This window comes from Enhydra lutris, unplaced genomic scaffold (genome assembly GCF_002288905.1).
Source record: "Enhydra lutris kenyoni isolate GAN:26980312 unplaced genomic scaffold, ASM228890v2 scaffoldscaffold4, whole genome shotgun sequence".
In the NCBI taxonomy this organism is placed as follows: Eukaryota; Metazoa; Chordata; class Mammalia; order Carnivora; family Mustelidae; genus Enhydra; species Enhydra lutris.
The window spans coordinates 19,970,453-19,989,132 of record NW_019154088.1 but is presented as its reverse complement, the minus strand read 5'-3'; the positions used below and the strand labels follow the sequence as shown (position 1 = coordinate 19,989,132).

General features: G+C 46.2%; 1 protein-coding gene across 1 annotated transcript in view; it reads left to right on the top strand.

Annotated features, from left to right (window-relative positions):
- Window positions 1–18,680, top strand: part of LOC111161395 (myosin VC) — a 100,525-nt gene that overhangs the window by 57,407 nt on the left and 24,438 nt on the right. Inside the window, exons 20-32 of the mRNA XM_022525016.1 lie at window positions 41–206; window positions 707–853; window positions 2,261–2,425; window positions 3,671–3,764; window positions 6,267–6,330; window positions 8,548–8,728; window positions 10,530–10,623; window positions 10,931–10,994; window positions 11,080–11,160; window positions 12,230–12,410; window positions 14,046–14,139; window positions 14,595–14,658; window positions 15,687–15,855. Of these exons, the coding sequence (XP_022380724.1) occupies window positions 41–206; window positions 707–853; window positions 2,261–2,425; window positions 3,671–3,764; window positions 6,267–6,330; window positions 8,548–8,728; window positions 10,530–10,623; window positions 10,931–10,994; window positions 11,080–11,160; window positions 12,230–12,410; window positions 14,046–14,139; window positions 14,595–14,658; window positions 15,687–15,855 (1,564 nt within the window). The remainder of the gene's footprint in view (window positions 1–40; window positions 207–706; window positions 854–2,260; window positions 2,426–3,670; window positions 3,765–6,266; window positions 6,331–8,547; window positions 8,729–10,529; window positions 10,624–10,930; window positions 10,995–11,079; window positions 11,161–12,229; window positions 12,411–14,045; window positions 14,140–14,594; window positions 14,659–15,686; window positions 15,856–18,680) is intronic.

Genomic DNA, 18,680 nt, shown 5'->3' with positions numbered 1-18,680 from the left:
CTGTGGATAACAGGTTCACTCTGCATTGTTTTTAACCAAGGAAAGCTGTTACGGCAACAGCCTTGAAAGAAGCATGGGCCGCCATCATCATTCAGAAGTGCTGTCGTGGGTATCTTGTCCGCAGTTTGTACCAGCTGATCCGCGTGGCTGCCATTACCATCCAGGCCTACACCCGAGGACTCCTGGCAAGGAGGAGGTACCGAAAGGTACGGCTGAGACCCTGCACTTTCTTAGTCATAGTGAGATGGTCTTTTTCTGCAGGGAACCTTCATAGAGAGTGTGGAGTGCTGGTATCTGAGTGTCTGTCCACTACAGGTCGGCTTGGTCATTGTTTCAGAAGTCTAGGTATAATAGGACTTTGTGGGTTAATTAAAAGAAACTTGTATTGTACGCTGTGAGAATATTTTAATAGTTGCGTCTCTCAACATTGGAGGAGTTGATGAGAGAAACAGTGGGGAACCAATCCGCATTTCTTTTTATTTTTTTTTTTTTTAAAGATTTTATTTATTTGACAGACAGATCACAAGTAGGCAGAGAGGCAGGCAGAGAGAGAGGGGGAAGCAGGCTCCCTGCAGAGCAGAGAGCCCGATGCGGGGCTCGATCCCAGGAACCTGGGATCACGACCTGAGCCGAAGGCAGAGGCTTTAACCCACTGAGCCACCCAGGCGCCCCACCAATCCGCATTTCAAAAAATCTTGTTTTAAAGATGCTGGAGGAACACAAGGCTGTGATCCTACAGAAATATGCACGGGCGTGGCTGGCCCGACGCAGATTCCAGAGTATCCGACGATTTGTGCTCAACATTCAGCTCACTTACAGGGTCCAGCATTTGCAGAAAAAGCTAGAAGATCAGGTAGGTGTTCATAATGTATCTTTCATATGTATTTTTCCAACTGATTTATTTTGTCCTGGGCCAATTCCTTAGCTAATGCTGTTAAGATTTATGCCCATGTTAGGAAGTTCAGATAGATTATGTGGACCACCTTATTCAGAAAACAGAAGTACACTGTAAAAGGCTGCTCCATGCAGTTGTATAGGTTGTACACTGCACAAGGTCAGCTGTTGAAGAGTGTAAGTGGGGCTGAAATCCAGGCTAACTTTGCTTTTGCCAACACATGTGTCCTGATACAAAGCTGCCTTGAGACAGGAGTGCCTTTTTCTCACCTGCACAAAGATGTCCACATGCCAAGCCATGCTCCCTTAGGACTGTGTTGGCTCAGAGAAGTTGCTCCTTTCTAATTTGCCCAAAGGTCTATATGGTCTAACTGCAGCCCTGCCTATTTTGGGGAGACCTCTCATACCATCTCCACTGGTGGGAAACAAAAGTCCACATGCTCTTAGTCAGTGGGGAAGGGCTGTGTCATATGCAGTGTCCATATCTGTAAAACTCACTTCTGGGCCTGTCCCAAACAATACTGAGATTCTCCTAGGGGAAACTTAAAACTTAGCCATGAACAGAGTCTTAGGAGTCCTTAGCGAATGGATAAATGTGCAAAAAACCCCTTGAGGTTTGGATGCAGTTTCTCCTTATTGTGCTCTTGTGCAACAGGCCTGCCCCTTCCGGGTCTTGCTCAGACCAGTACCAAAACGCTGCAGCGACAGCTGGGAGGAGGGCCCGTGGGGGTCCTGACGCTGCCAGGGCTCCACCCTGGGCATGTTCGTTTGCTGGGGCTGCCATAACAAATGCCCACAGCCTGTGTGGCCTACACAACAGACATTTCTTTTGTCAAAGTTCTGGAGGCTAGAAGGCCAAGATCAAAGTGTTGGCAGAGTTGGTCTCTACTGAGTTGTCCCTTCTTGACTTGCAGTGTCTGTGTCCTAATCTCTTCTTATAGGGACACCAATCATACTGGATTAGGGCCCGCCAATATGACCTCATTTTACCTTAATTTTGTCTTTAAAGATCCTATCTCTAAATATAGTCATATTCTGAGGTGTTGGGTATTAGGACTGTAACATGTGACTTTCGGGGCAGCAGGGGACACAGTGTATCCCATAGCATTAGGGTTGTCTTAGAGCTCCAGGATTGGGCTGGTCCTGTGCTCAGAGTGCCATCAGCTCAGGAAGTTTGCCTAACCACGTCTGCCTTGCTATTTGCTGTGGGATGAAGACGCTCATACGTGCCGTCGTAATTAAAACTGTGATCAGTGTAGATAAAGCCCTGATAGATCTAGATACCATGTCAAATGTTGTGAGAGGCAAATGGAATTGCTTCTTTATTTTGGATAAACCCCCAAATATCTGCTGTTTTTTCCTCTAGAACAAGGAGAACCATGGGCTGGTAGAGAAGCTGACCAGCCTCGCCGCTCTTCGGGCCAGTGACATGGAGAAGATGCAGAAACTGGAATCCGAGCTGGACAAAGCAGCTGCCCACAGGCACAGTTATGAGGAGAAGGGGAAGAAATACAAGGCCACCATGGAAGAGGTCTGTGCTGGTCGTGATTATGGAAATCCATGCGAGTCTTTCTGGGCAAGAGGTCATGGGACAGCATTTTCCCACAAAGCAGATTTCTGCAGAACAGATCAGATTTTGCTATTGGCTTCCATCAACAAAGGGAGGTCTACCTTTCAGGGGAGGAGATCAAAGGCCTAGAATCTGGGGGAAGGGGAGAAGGCTCATGCTTCAAGACATACAACATAAGGTTTCCTTTTTTTCAACTATCGTGAAGTGATGAAAGCCCTTTTAAAGTAAAGGAACTCTGGCTAGATGCTTACCTCTATTCCATGAGGATCTTGGTCCCTGGTCGCTTGTCCTTCTGGAGCGTGCCCTGAAGCATCTTCCCCAGAACAGCAGTGCAAAGTTTGGGGCAGGTTTTCATCTCTGTAGTCAAGTAAAATGAGCAGTAGACAGAGATCAGATGTCTCCGGCTCAGATCTCATCTTTGCTGCCATCGGGTTGGGCAACCTTGGGCAAGTCCCCTACCTTCTCTGATGTAAGATGGGAGTAACAAAAAGGGACTGACAGAGTCCTTGTGAGGATAAAGTTGTCAGATGAAATCATTTAGCCATGTGCCTACTGTGGAGACCTGCACAAGTGTGAGCTGCCGTTCTCTGAAGCAGTGGTGTTTATTACCCTCCACTCTCCTATACTTTCCAAAGTCCTAAGGCACCCAGGTTTGGGGCAGCCTGGAGCCCCAGGGCCCCCTCCCATGGCATGCACTGCCCGTCAGCGGCCATCAGCACCAAGTGGCCCCAGCTGCCGGTTCAACAGATACTTTACTAGGAGAAGCTAAGATAATAGGGCTTCTGTCCTGATCACACATTCTTCCTGAGTAATAATACTCTCAAAGTGTGGTTCTACTTTGTATCATAAATTATTTTTAGCCTATTAAATATATGCATACCTTGGCTATTGAGAAGCTTCCAGAAAAGGATAGAGGCATTTTCTTACTTTGAGGAGACCTTGGATTTGGTGGTTGCTCCTTGACTTCAGCCATTGCCTGGCCGGGTTGAGAACCGTGTCTGCTTGAAGTCACATGGATCCCCTGTGTGAGATGGAACACAGCATCGTGCAGCGGGCTGGCGCTGGCTGTCAGCCACGGATAGGAGCTGAGACGGACAGACGGATGAAAGGACAGACGGTTGGATGGGCAAAAATGCAGCCTTTCACCTGTGGTGACAAAACTTAAAGTGAGGTTTTTTAAAAAGCTTTTTTTCTCCCCTTCCCTAGAAACTGGCAAAGCTTCAGAAGCGTAACTCAGAACTGGAAATACAAAAGGAGCAAATAGAGCTGCAGCTCCAAGAGAAGACCGAAGAGCTGAAAGGTAGAGCCCACGGCAGCCCGAGTCGTGCTCTCACGTGCTCACTTGTTCAGGCGTTGGGGAAATATCTGTTGGCGTGAACTGAGTTTTAGGTAGAATCAGGAATCTGTGATGCATTCCCAGTGAAATGAGAATGCTTTTTGCTTGGCAAGGAGCAACTATATTTAAGTTGTGGTAACATTACCCTACAGATTCTTCTGTCGCATTCCCTTCTTTTGTCCGATGGCACAGCAGTCCCTGTCTCAGAACCGCCTGGGCCGTTTGCAAAATGCAGATGGCTGGGCTGTCAGCCTGGAACCCTTCCATCAGGAGGTGGTGTCTGTGCGTGGTGCAGCTGGGAGGGTTCAGACGTGGGTCTTTTTGACACCTTTGTGGCGATCTGATGCACAGGCAGGGTAACGCTGCAGTAATGCTGCTGCTGGCCGAGAGTCTGTAGTCAGATTTCAGATCTGTCCGAATGACTTGGTGTAAGCGGTCACTTCCCCCGGCTCCTGCCCTGGCTGTGAGGGCAGGCCCTGCTGAGCCCTTGAGCTGTAGCCCCCCTGAGCTTTCTGACGTAGCCCCTTAGAACCAGTGGTATTCCTTTCATTCAGGGGCATGAAACAGGCACCTTGAGCCTAGCTCTGTCTCACTCAGAGGCTAACTGTAGGCACTTGCTCAATCCCAATGAGAATGGGAACCTGATGGTTCCCGTCCAGATGGTAGAAATGACCGCACTTGCTTCTCTATACCGTCCAGAGCTCTTCTCTGTGAGCCCTGACAGGGCAGCGGGGCCTTGGTAGCTCAGGCCTGGGGATCTGGCACACACCGGAAGCCTAGCAGGCAGTGGATACACCGGGGTCCAGAGGAGCCCAGGGGTGCAGGTCAGGGTGTGGAGAAACACATGTCAGGAGGAGGAAATAAACACCCCGAGTCCTGACCAGCTGAGCAGGAAAGGCTGTTCAGGGGATGCCAAGCCCGGGAGTGACCTCCTGTTCCAGATGACGTGTGGTGTCCACCAGGTCTCTGAGGACCGATGATGTGGGTGTTGATGGGTACATGCAGTCAGAGCAAACCTGAGGAAACCTCAGACCTGAATGAGGGAAGGGCTTGCCCACCTCTGTTTTTTTTTATTACGATATACAGCTCCTGGATATATTTTGCTCTTTTTTCTAACTCTAAGTGATTTTTCCCATAAGAACATTTAAATTCCTACAAATGTGTCCTGAGAAGTACATATTTGACAGCACTGACATGTTTGGGTCCATAATTTTATATTTCCTTCTAAAAAGTGCCTGAAAACTTTCAAACCCATTGTTCATAAGGTGCTTATCCTATGGGTCTCTCTACATGTGGTGAACAGTGTTGTATGAAAAGCTCCAGCCTTCGCTTACCCTGAGACCTGTGACTAAGGGATGTTACCACACATTTCCCCTTTTTGAGATTCCAACATGGCTCCCAGAAAGAAAGTCACACTCGGGCAGCTTTTTCAACCCTTGGCAAATGGTCTAAGACTTAGTAAGCACCAGAACAAAAGCTGATTCTGTGAGTGAAGTAAAAATTGAAATTATATCAAATATGCTGGCTTCTAAATTAGAGCTTAAACATTTTTCTAGTATCTTCTGGATGAATCATGACATTCTGAGGCAGTCCTTTTGATTCAGGGACATTTCAGGGCAGCTTTCATCACCTCCTCCCGGGGCTCCCTCTGGGGCAGGATTCAGAAGTGAGGTAGAAGTCAAGGATGGGATGTCAACGAAGTACAGATAGAGATGTCAGGCTTTGATGGGTTACCCCGTTTTCAAGGCGCCTGTTGTGTGTGGATGTGTTGGGAACCTGGGACTGTCACGGCTTCAGAATGTCCGTGGCTTCTGGCTGCCCAGTGTTGCCTCAACCTACCGTTTGTTGTTGGAGACCCTTGTGCTGAAAGGCAACAGCAGCTTTGTCAGAATTCCTCTTCCCCAGATGAAGACAGACACTTAATCGTTTTCTTGGTTATGGTGAATGATGACCATGGTGAGCCAAGAGAACCACTTTGGCTCCCCTCTCCCTGTCGGGGACATATGGCCTCGTCAGAGATGGTTTGGGTGGTCACTGCACAGGACAGCCCCCTCTCCACAACAGGGTATTCTCCAATCTGAAGCATTGACAGTATCAAGACTGAAACTTCATCATAAACTGACCATTGTCCTTCCCAGAGGGTGTCTGTGTGCTTTTAATAGTCATATATATCGTCTCAAAGCCAATATGCCTTTTTAAACAAGTAATACCCAGACCAAAAAAGTACTATAAATGAAACTATTCACACATTTCCAGCATGACCAGTTTGTGAGAATTATTATTTCCCCTTCTTGCCTGTATTTCTAATTTCTAAATTATAAAAAGAGACTGTTACCCTCCCATCTTCAGTCCTACTCATCCCAAGTAGCCCATGATTGTTCTCACAGCCACGCTTTCTTGCGTGTGACATGACACCTTCGAGGTACTGGGTGCAGACATATTTCCAAGGGCGTTCTCTCTTCACAGAAAAGATGGACGGCCTCACCAAGCAGCTCTTTGATGATGTGCAAAAAGAGCAAGAACAGAGAATGTATGTAATCTGGTTTGCCTTCAAGTTACTGCTTCCTTCTCTCTCTCCTGTTTTATATTTTGCTTTTCAGCTTGCTGATAGCAGGTCACAGATACAGGAAAGCGGGGAGGTGAATATTTGTAGGAGGCAAGGGACTCCGATGTGTGAGAGCAGAGGCCCCCAGGGTGCACCTTTCGGGCCAATCTCCCGTCCTTCAGCAGTGGGCAGTGGACCCCCGGGAATTTCTAGCTTTCCCTTCATGGCTAAGACAGAAGTTCAGACACGGCCATCCCTTTCAGCTTCCATCAAGTCCAAGAAGTAAAATTATTGCCTAGGAAATAAGCCTGCCTCCCTCCCCTGTCTGTTGTGTCTGTTAACTTGACTCTTGCCCCAGACAATAAGGGATGGAACCCACCTCACAATAGTTGAGGCAGGTCCCCTTGACCTTGTACTCTGCCAGTCCCACCTGCCCTAGCTCAGTACCAAACACCCTGCTAATCTGCAAAGGCTGCAGTCTACACTCCCCTTTCTTAGAGAGTCAACTCAGAGCTCTTAGATCTTAAAGTAGGGATATGTGGCAGGGTGTTGGGGAGAGACAAAATATCCTTGGCATGTTTCATGGGCTGGAAGGCTCGGAGCTGGGTGGAAGGACATATGCCTTCCCTGCCTGGTTGGCAGAGGAGCCTGAGTCTTAGTAAGGAGCAGGATGCCAAATCATTAGTGGCGGGAATGTACCCAAGAGCTCCAAGAGTTACCAGATACCTGTTTCACAATCCTATGTGAGTTTTAGAACAGGGAGATTGGGTTCTTCACTTTGAAGATTTTATTTGTCGGTGAACACTCAACTCCAGGAAAGGAGCTCAGTTTTTGGCCTCCACTGTGCACAAGGGCTACTTGGGAGCAATCCTTTGGAGAAGGGGTTTGGAGAGGCAGGCTAAGCCAGGTCACTTCAAGTTCTTCACCATCCTCATCAGCTTCCACATGTAGCATAGTCTGGTCCTTTCAGCTGACTGGGGACGTTTTAGCCCCTGTCACAACCCTTGAGGGGCGCCCAGATGTCCACAGCCTGTGGGTGGCTCCCAGCCCGCATAGGTACAAGTCTGCGATCCTTTCATCATAGACGTCTGGCTGCAGTTTGCTCCTTTTCAAGTGCTCTACTGTCCTCGTAGGAGCACTGTGGTTTTTTGAAACACCTGAGAACAAAGTTAAGAAGTTTGTTAATATCTGTGAAAGGAAATGAAACACAAACCTACTGGGAATGTGACTCTCCTCCTGGGGGTTCTCCCTTTGTGCTACGGAAGCCGGTCATAAAACAAGCAGAAATGAGAGCTTGGCCAGTAGAGCAATGATTTCATAAACTAGTGGAGCCCTTGGGACTACTTCTGTTCTGACTGGACCCTCTGGGCTACATTGGGCTGGTCTAGGTCATGTCTCTCTTTGGTTATTTTCTTGGTCAGTCACCCCATATTTAATAGAGCAATCATCTCACAAGGAATTGGGTTTCTTTCTTTTTTTTTTTTTTTAATTTTATTTTTCAGAGAGAAAGAGAGAGAGAAAAAAGCAGGGGGTAGGGCAGAGGGGGAAGCAGGCTCCCCACTGAACAAGAAGCCCAATGTGGGACTCAATCCCAAGACCCTGAGATGGTGACCTGAGCCAAAGGTGGACGTTTAACCCACTGAGCCACCCAGGCATCCCAGGAATCGGGTTTCCACGGACTTTTAGGCACCTGGATTTGCTGCAGGTTATTGTAGAACATTGAAGGGCTGGCCCTCTGACATGTTAAATGGCTGTATTAACTTATTTAGGACCTAGCCAGGATCCTTGGAATGCAGCAGGGGCCAGGGCATGGCAGACTGTGCCAAGGTCTTTGAGAAGGGAAGGGCCCCTCCAAGAGACCACAGGGAACCCCACGGAACTAGGGTGGCTTCAGGAATGGAGTATCCCACCACTGCTGAGTCTTGGAGTTCAGCCTCCCTATCCTGTGTCTCCTCTGTATGATCAGAGTAGAGCTACATTTCTCAGATCGGAAGGTATAAGAAGCTTCCCTAACATAAGGGGATAGGAAACTGGCAGCTAAAAGTAAGGTCATTGTCTGTTGGAACTGTCACAGTGGATCCTAATTAACTTGTCTCCTTTCTGAGTCTCTTCTCATTACTTTCAAAATGATGTCTTGTTCTAATTCATGGTAAAGACTTTAGAGAAATTCTGAATTACTCATTTCTTTTCTTTGGCATCTAGACTTCTTGAAAAAAGTTTTGAACTGAAAACACAAGACTATGAGAAGCAGATCTGGTCTTTGAAAGAAGACATTCAAGCTCTCAGAGCGGAGAAAACACACCTGCAGCACCAGCTAGAGGAAGAACGGGTCACCTCCGATGGCTTAAAGGGGGAGGTGGCCCAACTGAGAAAGCAGGCAAAGGTAGAAGGGGCTTCCCGCCTGCAGATGAGCTCCCTGGCTGTGCCGTGTGAGCTGCACGGAGGGGGCACTTCCACAGTCCCGTGGGGTCAGATAGCTAAGAGCATCTGAATAAAGGCCAAAATCAAAAGGACTCTGATCCCTTCAGTTCTTCTAAGGAGGAACCCCCAAGTTTCCTTTGACTCACCAGTCATTGGTTTTCATATTTTAAAAGTCAGCTTTCTAACTCTTTTGAAATTAAGTGAAATTATTCAAATATGCTGACCTAGAGAACACTTCCAGATTAAAAGATAAATTGATGTGAACCCTTATACATTCCATCATGTTGTTATAGTTCTATAAACACCTGTCTTAAAATTAAATTACCTAATTATCAGAATCTTGTAAATTGTTATCAGAAGATCCACAAAAGCAGTGCTTGGACAGTCGAGGCTTAACTGAATTCCTTCCTTATCAGAAAACACATACCCAAGTGTCCCTGTGTTTTTCAGTGCAAAATATTTCAGTGTGAGTTTGGAAAGCTTTTAAGCTTCCACTAAATAAGTGAAATGTGTGTTGGTAGAATGTTGTTAAGATTATGCAAATGTTTGCTGTAATGGTCGTGGAATAGCCACACATGGCTTAGAAGAACTGTAGGAATCCCATCTAGGTCACCTCTTGACAAGAGAGCTGTCCACATCCTCTGGGCCCCAGTTTCCTGTCGTTGAGAAGGAAGAGTTTGGACCGTGGGATCAGGGAAGACCACGTATTGCTCTGACTGCTTCACTCTTAGGAGCCACACAAGGCTCGCATCAACCCCTGGGAGTCGTGTCCTCTGCCTAGTCTGCATCTTGGGACATCATAGGGCTTTCCTTGAGTGAGATCCCACTATTTGTCACTCAATTCCTCTTTGGTAGGAAACATGGCCCAAACCCTCTGATATGGTATATTAAGATTCATCTGATTGTCACAGAAAATAAACATCATCAGTCTGGAAGTAAGCACATCCATGACTTGGAACATTTGCCGAAACGTTACCAAGATCAGGGCTTTTGGATTGGATGGTTCTGGGGCCCCATCAGCTTCCCTGTGTGGCCCTGAGCATGCCATTTCCCCTCTGTCACTCCAGTTTTCTCATCTGTAAATTATTACTCCATCACTTAGGGGCCTATTATAAGGGAGAGGTCATGTATCTGAAGTGACTGTAAATGTCAGTTGGATCTCCCTCCTCACCCTCTGAGGAAACTGGAGCTTTGGCCCTTAAACACTTAGACAAACTGAGAAAATATCAAGGCAGGGTTATTTCCCACTGCATATCTCCCGGAGCTACAATCCCTCACACCTATGATCCTTACTCAGGCTGGCCTCACAACGTAATAAAGACAGAACACAGCCTCTTCCCCACAACCTGTGCTCCTCCTTGGCCAACTCCCAGCCTCCCGGGTACCCTTGGCTCTGCCCCAAGAGTTCATCGTACCAGTGAAAGAGAATTTAGCCCCTTAGGTTTTACTCCCCTTAGGTTTTACTCCCCCTTCCTCCCCAGGCCAGCGCAGCCCAACCTTGAAGTAAGCTATTTTTCCCTTTATGTAGTAAGAAAACCAATTCTATTGCTACAACCGACTACATCTGGGAATAAGTAGCCACATTTTGAGCAGTGAAACATACTTCAAGGCCACAATGTGTGGGCAGTGATGATTTAACAAGATGCTAGCTGGGTGAGGCTGTCTTGGGTAGATGCACGATACCGTATTCATATTCTCTTTGTCTGGCATAAGCCATAATATCTACTTCTTCTTTACCCGGTACGGTCACTGCCGTGATACAGACAATCTCTGAGTTTGAAAAAGAGATAGAGCTACTTCAGACACAGAAGATAAATGTGGAAAAACACGTGCAGTCACAGAAACGGGAAATGAGAGGTAAGAAAAATAAGAGTCACTGAGCCTACGGGCACAGACCCAGTTTACCACGGGTGTCACCGCTAAGGAAATGTATCCTTTGGTATGAGCCTGGTTGGTTTGCTGGTTGGTTGGACAAGTGGCAAGTTGAATAGCTGGTTGACGTCATAGCTGGTAGGTTGGTTAGTTGATTGGTTGAACAGCTGCTAAGTTAGCTGATGGTATGGTTAGTTGTGTGAAATCTAGAAAAGTGGGACCAAAAAAGGGAATGGGAGAAGAGAAATCATGCAGAAATGTCAGTTATACCAGCTCTGCCTTTTCCTCTCAGAAAAGATGTCCGAGATCACCAAACAACTTCTTGGAAGTTACGACATTGAAGATGTTAGAAGCAGGTAATCATTTTTGCGCTACCAAACCTTTAGAATCATTTTGCACATGAGTGAGATGATTGATTTTCTTACTCCCCTTATTTTCCAGGCTCTCATTGGAAGATTTGGAACATTTAAATGAGGATGGAGAACTTTGGTTTGCTTATGAAGGACTAAAGAAAGCAACACAGTAAGAAACTCCCCTGGAGTTCTTTTTGATTTTCAGAGATAATAAATATTAGAAAGTCAAAAGTTTACCTTCCACAGATTTGACACAAAGGAAATTCCTTGTAGTGGGATGATCTAATAATCACTGGAAATATTTCAAGAATTAAGTAATGAGCTTAATAATGAAAAACAATCTTTTTATAGGATAAACTCCTGAGTCGTAAAACCTGTAATCTGTACAGGGAGAACAGATGGTATCAAATAAGGTAGCCAGTGTTGCTATAGAGATATAGCTATGTTTAAATTTAAGAAGTTTGCTGTAATCTTTTATTTGCAAACTTTATCTTTTATTTATTTATTTTTATTTTATTTATTTGATAGACAAAGATCACAAGTAGACAGGCAAGCAGAGGGGGGCAGGAAGCACACTCCCCACTGAACAGGGAGCCCAATGTGGGGCTCGATCCCAGGACCCTGAGATCATGACCTGAGCTGAAGGCAGAGGCTTTAACTCACTGAACCACCCCAGGTGCCCTGCAAACTTTATCTTTTAAAGCAATTTCAGGCCCATGGCAAAATTTAGCAGAAAATATAGAGATTTCTCAGAGATTTTCCTCCCCTCCCCCACACCACCAGTATTGGTAACCCCCACCAGAGTGGTACATTTGTTAAACTTGATGAACTTACATTGATCCATCATTATCACCCTGAGTCAGTAGTTTACGTCGGGGTTCACTGTTGGTGCTGTACATTCGGAGTCGGACACATGCATACTTAATGAATATTTACTATCGTTGCATACCAAACATATTCTTAAACGAATAACATAGAATTTTGATAATGTCTAAAATTTTTTTACCGTTAACTGCATATTAATGCCACATAATGCTTCCTAACTGGCTAGAAGGATTTTATAATTCTCCATACCAAATTCCGTAGCCTGTCACTGTGTGCATACACATAAACTTTGTGTCCTTAGTGTGGCACTCACCGTGAATTTTCCTAACTGCTGCGCACGTGCATGCTCACGGTCAGCAGCCCAGCCGAACAAAGACCATGTGGTTCACTTCTTGGCCCCCCTCCTCCGACAGCGTGTTGGAGAGCCATTTCCAGTCCCAGAAGGACTCCTATGAAAAGGAGATCGAAGCTTTGAACTTCAAAGTGGTGCACCTAAGTCAAGAGATCAACCACCTGCAGAAATTATTTAGAGAAGAAACTGACATCAATGAAAGTATCCGTCATGAAGTCACCAGGCTAACTTCGGAGAACATGGTACGGGCTTAGCCGTGGGCCCCGGGGGTGGCCATTACTCTAGAGATGTCATTTAACAGTGGGATAAAATTCAGTTTCTTGGCAGTAAATGATGGATCAGAATTATGTTTTCTAGAAGTGAAATAGTTGGGTCCGAAGATACAACTATCAAGTTACCCTGGGCTGGAGAGCACTTTGATTTGAGAGTGGGTTTATTTACCAGGGGATGGGCCCCAATTCTGTGATGTGCACCTGTATTTTTAAATCTGTGTATTTTAAGTCTAGCCCTAACCTCTTGGAAAGTGACAAAAAATGCTAAGGTAGAGGGATGATTCTGGAGTGGGGCATGTGTTCAGGTCTGTCCCTCTGCTTGTGCTTCTCATCTCATTTTCTCAAGGACTTCTCTCTTCCATGACGCCTGTTCCCCGTTCCCCACCCCCCCAGTGTTTGTCTCATCCATGCCTCAGCCCTGGAGAAATCCTGGAGGAATTTCCTGACCCAAAGAATATCCCTTTCTTAACCCCACATCGTCTGTAGCTACCACCCCATTTCTCTGGGGGGGAGCTGGCCAGGCTTCTCAGTGGCCACCTAACGGATTTCTGCACTCACCTCCCAATCCCCCACAGCCACGCCGTTCTGTCCTAAGCCCTGACCACTGACCACAGCACACGGCTGAGCCCAAAGTGTTCCTTTTTACCCCCATCTTATCTCTCAGCAACATTAGGTGACGTTAATCACTCCGTCTTCCTCCCTGCTGTTTGTTCTGCTGCCTTCCAGGATACCACGCTTTCCTAAGAACCCACCTCACAGGCTCCCCTGTCTCAACTTTCTTACCATTTCCTTCTCCTCTGCCTAACCTGAGAGTATTAGGACATCTCTGGGCTGTGTCGCCAGTGAGATGTGGCTCTGGGCACAGCAGATGTGTGCAGCAGTGGTTAAGGGCCTTCATGTCTTTGTTTATTCTTTGGATGAAGCTTTACTGAGGAACAATGCAGAACAGGCATCCCAATGCACAAACCAGTATTCTTCACATGTACTTCAGAGGCACACGTGTTTTCATACACTTGGATGACAGAAAAGCTATTTACCTGACTGAGAGTGGATGTAAGTGACATTTATAGAAATCCACAGACAGACAAGGACAGAGGATCATGAAACATACTGGATCATTCCAGACCTCCACTAACAGAGCAGTACCCCACCTAGAATTCACAGGGCACAGGGGGACCTCTTTGAGCTGATTTTCTTTGAGATGATTTTGAGATGATTTTCGTGTTCCTAGATGAGGATATGACCTTTCTGGGCCTGGGCCGAAGAGGCTGGCTCACCACAGCAGAACCCCCACACGGCCTCCTGGACAGTGTACTTCCTACTCCCCTGGGAGAGCCTGGTGATATCACGGGTGTAGCTGTGTGAGAGCCACTCCCTCCAGACACGCTGGTGTTGCTTGTGACTCTCTAGATCTTGAGGTAAAAAATCGTAATGCCAAACCAGGCTAATAATGCCTTGGCTGGCCCTCCTACATAGCCGAACCCGACATATGCTCCCTGGGGTTAGACACCTACATGGTCTAGTTTGCTTCCGAGAAGCTCTGAGATTTTGAAGCTCACAGACAAAAGCGTTTCATATTCAAATATTTCTAATTCTTCTCTAAAGATGATCCCAGACTTTAAACAGCAGATTTCAGAACTGGAGAAACAAAAGCAAGATCTGGAAATCCGCCTGAATGAACAAACGGAAAGCATGAAAGGTAACTGAAACTGTCATGAAACTGCTTCTAGAAAATGGATTCCTGTGTCCAGGAAATGACAGAGAAGTCATTGTACCCCAGCATCTCAAACTCTGGTTCTCCAGGGGCCCAACCAGGTGACATAAATGTGAGAAGTGGGCTGAGTGGAGGGGACTGTAAGGGGCAAGGCATTTAGAGGTGCGGTGGCCTCCAAGCTCCGTTGATTGTTGCCAAGTGGGAATACTGGCCCCAGTGTTGTTTGATATCCCTATTTTTAAAGAAAAGCCAGAAAGCCAGATTTTTATGTGGAATATCACAATTTTGGAATAATGGCTTTGAAAAATTTTAAACATTGTTCAGACCAAACAAAACCTAATCTCAAGCAGGAAACATCTTAGGACTGTTTCAAAGCAAGACCCAATGTAAATCAAAACATGATGTGGACCCCAAAGTAAAGACAGTTCTTCCCACTACAGGCAAACTGGAAGAATTGTCTAATCAGTTGAACTGTAATCGTGAAGAGGAAGGAACACAAAGAAAGTAAGTGTTAATGTGTATGCTCTTCGAGCTCATGCTCATGCAATGCTTTCTTTTCTGAAATTGTGGGAGAAACCAAGATATGTTATAAAGCCAAAAAAGCAAGGTGCTAATTAAGGTAGATGATCTATTACCATTCAGATGTGAAGGAAAGAAACACATATGTATACACCACACACATACACACACACAAACACACCTGGGAGAACATACAGGAATCAAGACATTGCTTGTTCCAGGGAGGGTAACTGGATGGCTGGTGCCCAGTGGTGGGGACATAATTTTCACCTTTTATGCCCTTAGAACATAGATTATCTGTTCAAAAAACTGCTGAAATAAGATTGTGCGGGAGAGAACAGATTTTCTCAGAGTAGGGTCAGGCTTGAAATCCATGTGACAGAGAGTCTTTGCGGAGGATCCCCCCAGATGTGCAAATTGACCTGCAAAGGGCCTGGTGCTGAGGCAGAGCCTTGCAGAGAAAATGTTTTGCCGCCAGCAGGCTGACACACTTAACTTTCAGAGCCGTACACGGATGCCCTATGTCCTAGGGAGCATTTTAGTCATGTGACTTTATTGGTAGGATGGTGGTGAAATGAGGGTCCCAAATAGTAGGAAAATGGTGAGACACAGTCTTGAATCTCTACTTCTCTTCTACCTGGGTTTTTGAGAGTCTGGCCCCCAGGCCATTCACATAGGACCTAATCACTGGACTTTTGGTCATAAGGGTGTGAGTGGATGTGGGTGTCCTGGGGCAGCCATCAGCATCCTTTGGCAGAGTGGAGGCAAGAATCTCTTATCAAGTTAAGGAGACTGGGGCAACCGTGGGCAGCTCCATACCCAGCCAGCCCTGATCTTCACCCCCACCCCCACCCCCACCTCAAAGACTTTCCTATTCAGGTACTATTCACTTTATACATCATTTGGCCCAAGTATTTTTCTGTCTTTAGAAATAATCAGTGTTTGCTATGACAATGAGTGACTTCTCCATGACGGTCAAACTGATGCCAAAATTTCCTTTATCTTTTTCTCAGGACCCTAGAGGCCCAAAATGAAATACACACCAAAGAGAAAGAGAAGCTGATCAGTAAGATTCAAGAAATGCAGGAGGCCAGCGAGCACTTGAAGAAACAATTTGAAACTGAGAGTGAAGTCAGGAGTACCTTCCGGCAGGAAGCGTCTCGTCTAACTATGGAAAACAGGGTGAAAAGTCTTCCATTGTTGATAAATGACTGTGTGCAGATGTCACTGAAAGTGGGGGGACATGCCACCTAAAGCACACGGTGAACAGCTACAGATCAAAAGCCACTTCCGTCAGAGCACTCTGTGTCCTTACCTCAGCACACAGGTGGTCTCCGAGTTATGGGCTTCTGCTAGGGAGCCTTGGGGACTTTCATGGGCCACACCAGGAAAGTGTCCAATAGAGTAAAGGGAGAACAAGAGGAGAGATGAGCACTGTCCCAGGGATGGCACCCATCTGAGATGATGATGTTCTGGTCTACAGAAAGCTTTTCCCCATTAAAGGGCCATGCTTTCTTTGCAGGCATGCCCTTCCTACAATTTTTCAAGTCAAGTGTTCCTCTATGAAATGATCATGATGGTAGATGGCAAACATTTTAAATTGTTCAAATCTTCATCAAATTATAAATGCCCTGGTCAAAATAAAATTAGGCAACTCTAAGTCAGTCCCCAGCAATTCTCTGGAGATGTGATTGGTGTGTGAAATCCACAGGACTGGGAAGCACCATAGTGGCAGATGGGACACTTTCCTGGGAGGCGGACATACTAAGGCCCCTTCCTGGCCTGGCAACCTCCAAGACTGTGACCCGGGAAGGGCTCACCAGGTAGTGGTCGGAAGCCTGGACAGGCCCACAGGCCCCGCCCCCTGTTGTCAGCCCCCCCCCCCCCCCCCCCCCCGCCATTTCTTATCTCACAGGAAAACCACAATAGGGTAAAACCCTATTTTGCAGGATCAGGATTTAACTGATGAGTAATTATATCCAAAGGAATCCACAGAGCTTACCAGAAAGTAACAAATTCCAGTCCGGGCACCTAGATGATGACTGTCTTTTTCTGAGGGGGATACAACTTTCTCAGAGAGTAGCCTCCTCGGGTCATGGCAGATAAGCAACTGGCTGCTGAGCTTTTGGGAGAGGTGGTCCTGCCTTCTGCGCTGAAGCCCGCGTCCCGGGAGCCTGAGCTGGAGCCAGTAGTCAGGGAGAGGGCGGATGGGGGGTTGTGGGTGTTGCGCATCTTGCCTCACGTGAATATCCACTCCCTCCCTGTGGGCGTGCAGCTCAGCCCCTGAGCTGTGTGGGGTTTGTAGGAGTTTGTTTCTGATGCTCCAGCATCAGAGGGGGCAGTGAAGCCCACTCAGCGTCCCTCCTCAGGAGCCCTCCGTGTGCCTGGCTCTGTTCCCAGGCAGGGCTGGGCCACGGTGCACAGAGCCAGGGCACACTCACAGCTGCACGTTCCCTCCAACAGCGTATGCCCGAGCCAATGAGTAACCTCGGTGTTGTATTCATATACAACAAAAGAATGTAATTTCTATATAAAGGGGTGGATTTTGCCCACAAAGGGACTTCATCACATTAGTTTCCTAGAGCTGCCATAATAGATTAGCACAAATTGGCCGGCTTAAAACACCAAAAATTTGTTCTCACAGTTGTGAAGGGCAGAAGTGCCATTCAAGGTGAAACAGGGCCATGCTCCTCCAAAATCTCTAGGGGAAAATCCTGCCTTGTGTCTTCCCGCTGCTGGTGGCTCCCAGCATTCCTGGGCTTGGGGCAGCATAACTCCGAACTCTGCCTGAGCCTTCATGCAGCTGTATCTCTCTGTGTCCTTTTCTATTAGAAGGAGAATCTCACTGGATTTAGGACCCACCCTAATCTAGATGACCTCATATTGATCCTTAGTTTAATTGCAACTGTAAAGACTTTGTTTCTAAATAAGGTTACATTCTGGGGTTCTAAGTAGACATAAATTTTTTGAGGAGACACAATTTGGCCCAAGACATGATTTTTGAGTCAAAGAAAAATCCTTCTTTAAAAAAGGGGGGCGCCTGGGTGGCTCAGTGGGTTAAGCCGCTGCCTTCGGCTCAGGTCATGATCTCAGGGTCCTGGTATCGAGTCCCGCATCGGGCTCTCTACTCAGCAGGGAACCTGCTTCCCTCTCTCTCTCTCTATCTCTCTCTCTGCCTGCCTCTCTGTCTACTTGTGATCTCCCTCTGTCAAATAAATAAATAAAATCCTAAAAAAATAAAAATAAAAATAAAAAAAGGAAAAAAAAACTTTTAGTGATCATCTCACTATTTATCAAAGAAATGAAAAATTAAAACTAGATGTTATTGTTGCTCCTCAAGTAATAGAGATCTTACGGTGCTGCTGAAAACGCCTTGCAGGGGGCACCCTCACACGTGATTTCCGGGAATAGAAATTGGCATCAACTTTCTCAGGGGTGATTCGGAAGCAAGTATCACGAACCTTGGGAATCACATTCTTTTTGACTCAGTCATGCAATTTCTAATATCTTACTATCCTAAGTAATTAGATATGTGAATAAAGATTTTTGTTCAGAGTGTTCATCGTAATGTTATTAATTATAGCAAAAGGATACATATCCAACAATAGTGGATAGAATAAATTGTTGTATATCATATGACTTACGTGTTAAAATGACAGATGGCATATATGGCCAATGACATGAAAAAGTGTCTTCAATATAATGAGAGAAAAATACAGAATTTAAAACTTTATATGCAGTATGATCCCAATTTCATAAAATTTGTATGTGCCATATTAGAACAAAAGAAAGGAATGAAATAAATCAAAACATGGACAGTGGTTTCCTCCTGGTTCTCATCGACTAGTGACTGTTATTATTAGAAGTATCTTAGAATGGACTGAGACAGGAGGGAGGAAACTGTACCCACACCCCGACTTGTAAAGCCAAAAAAATTTCCTAACCTGTTTAGCCAGAGACCCAGAACCGTAGCAGGGGAGAAGTGGTCACAGCGTAGAAATAGCATT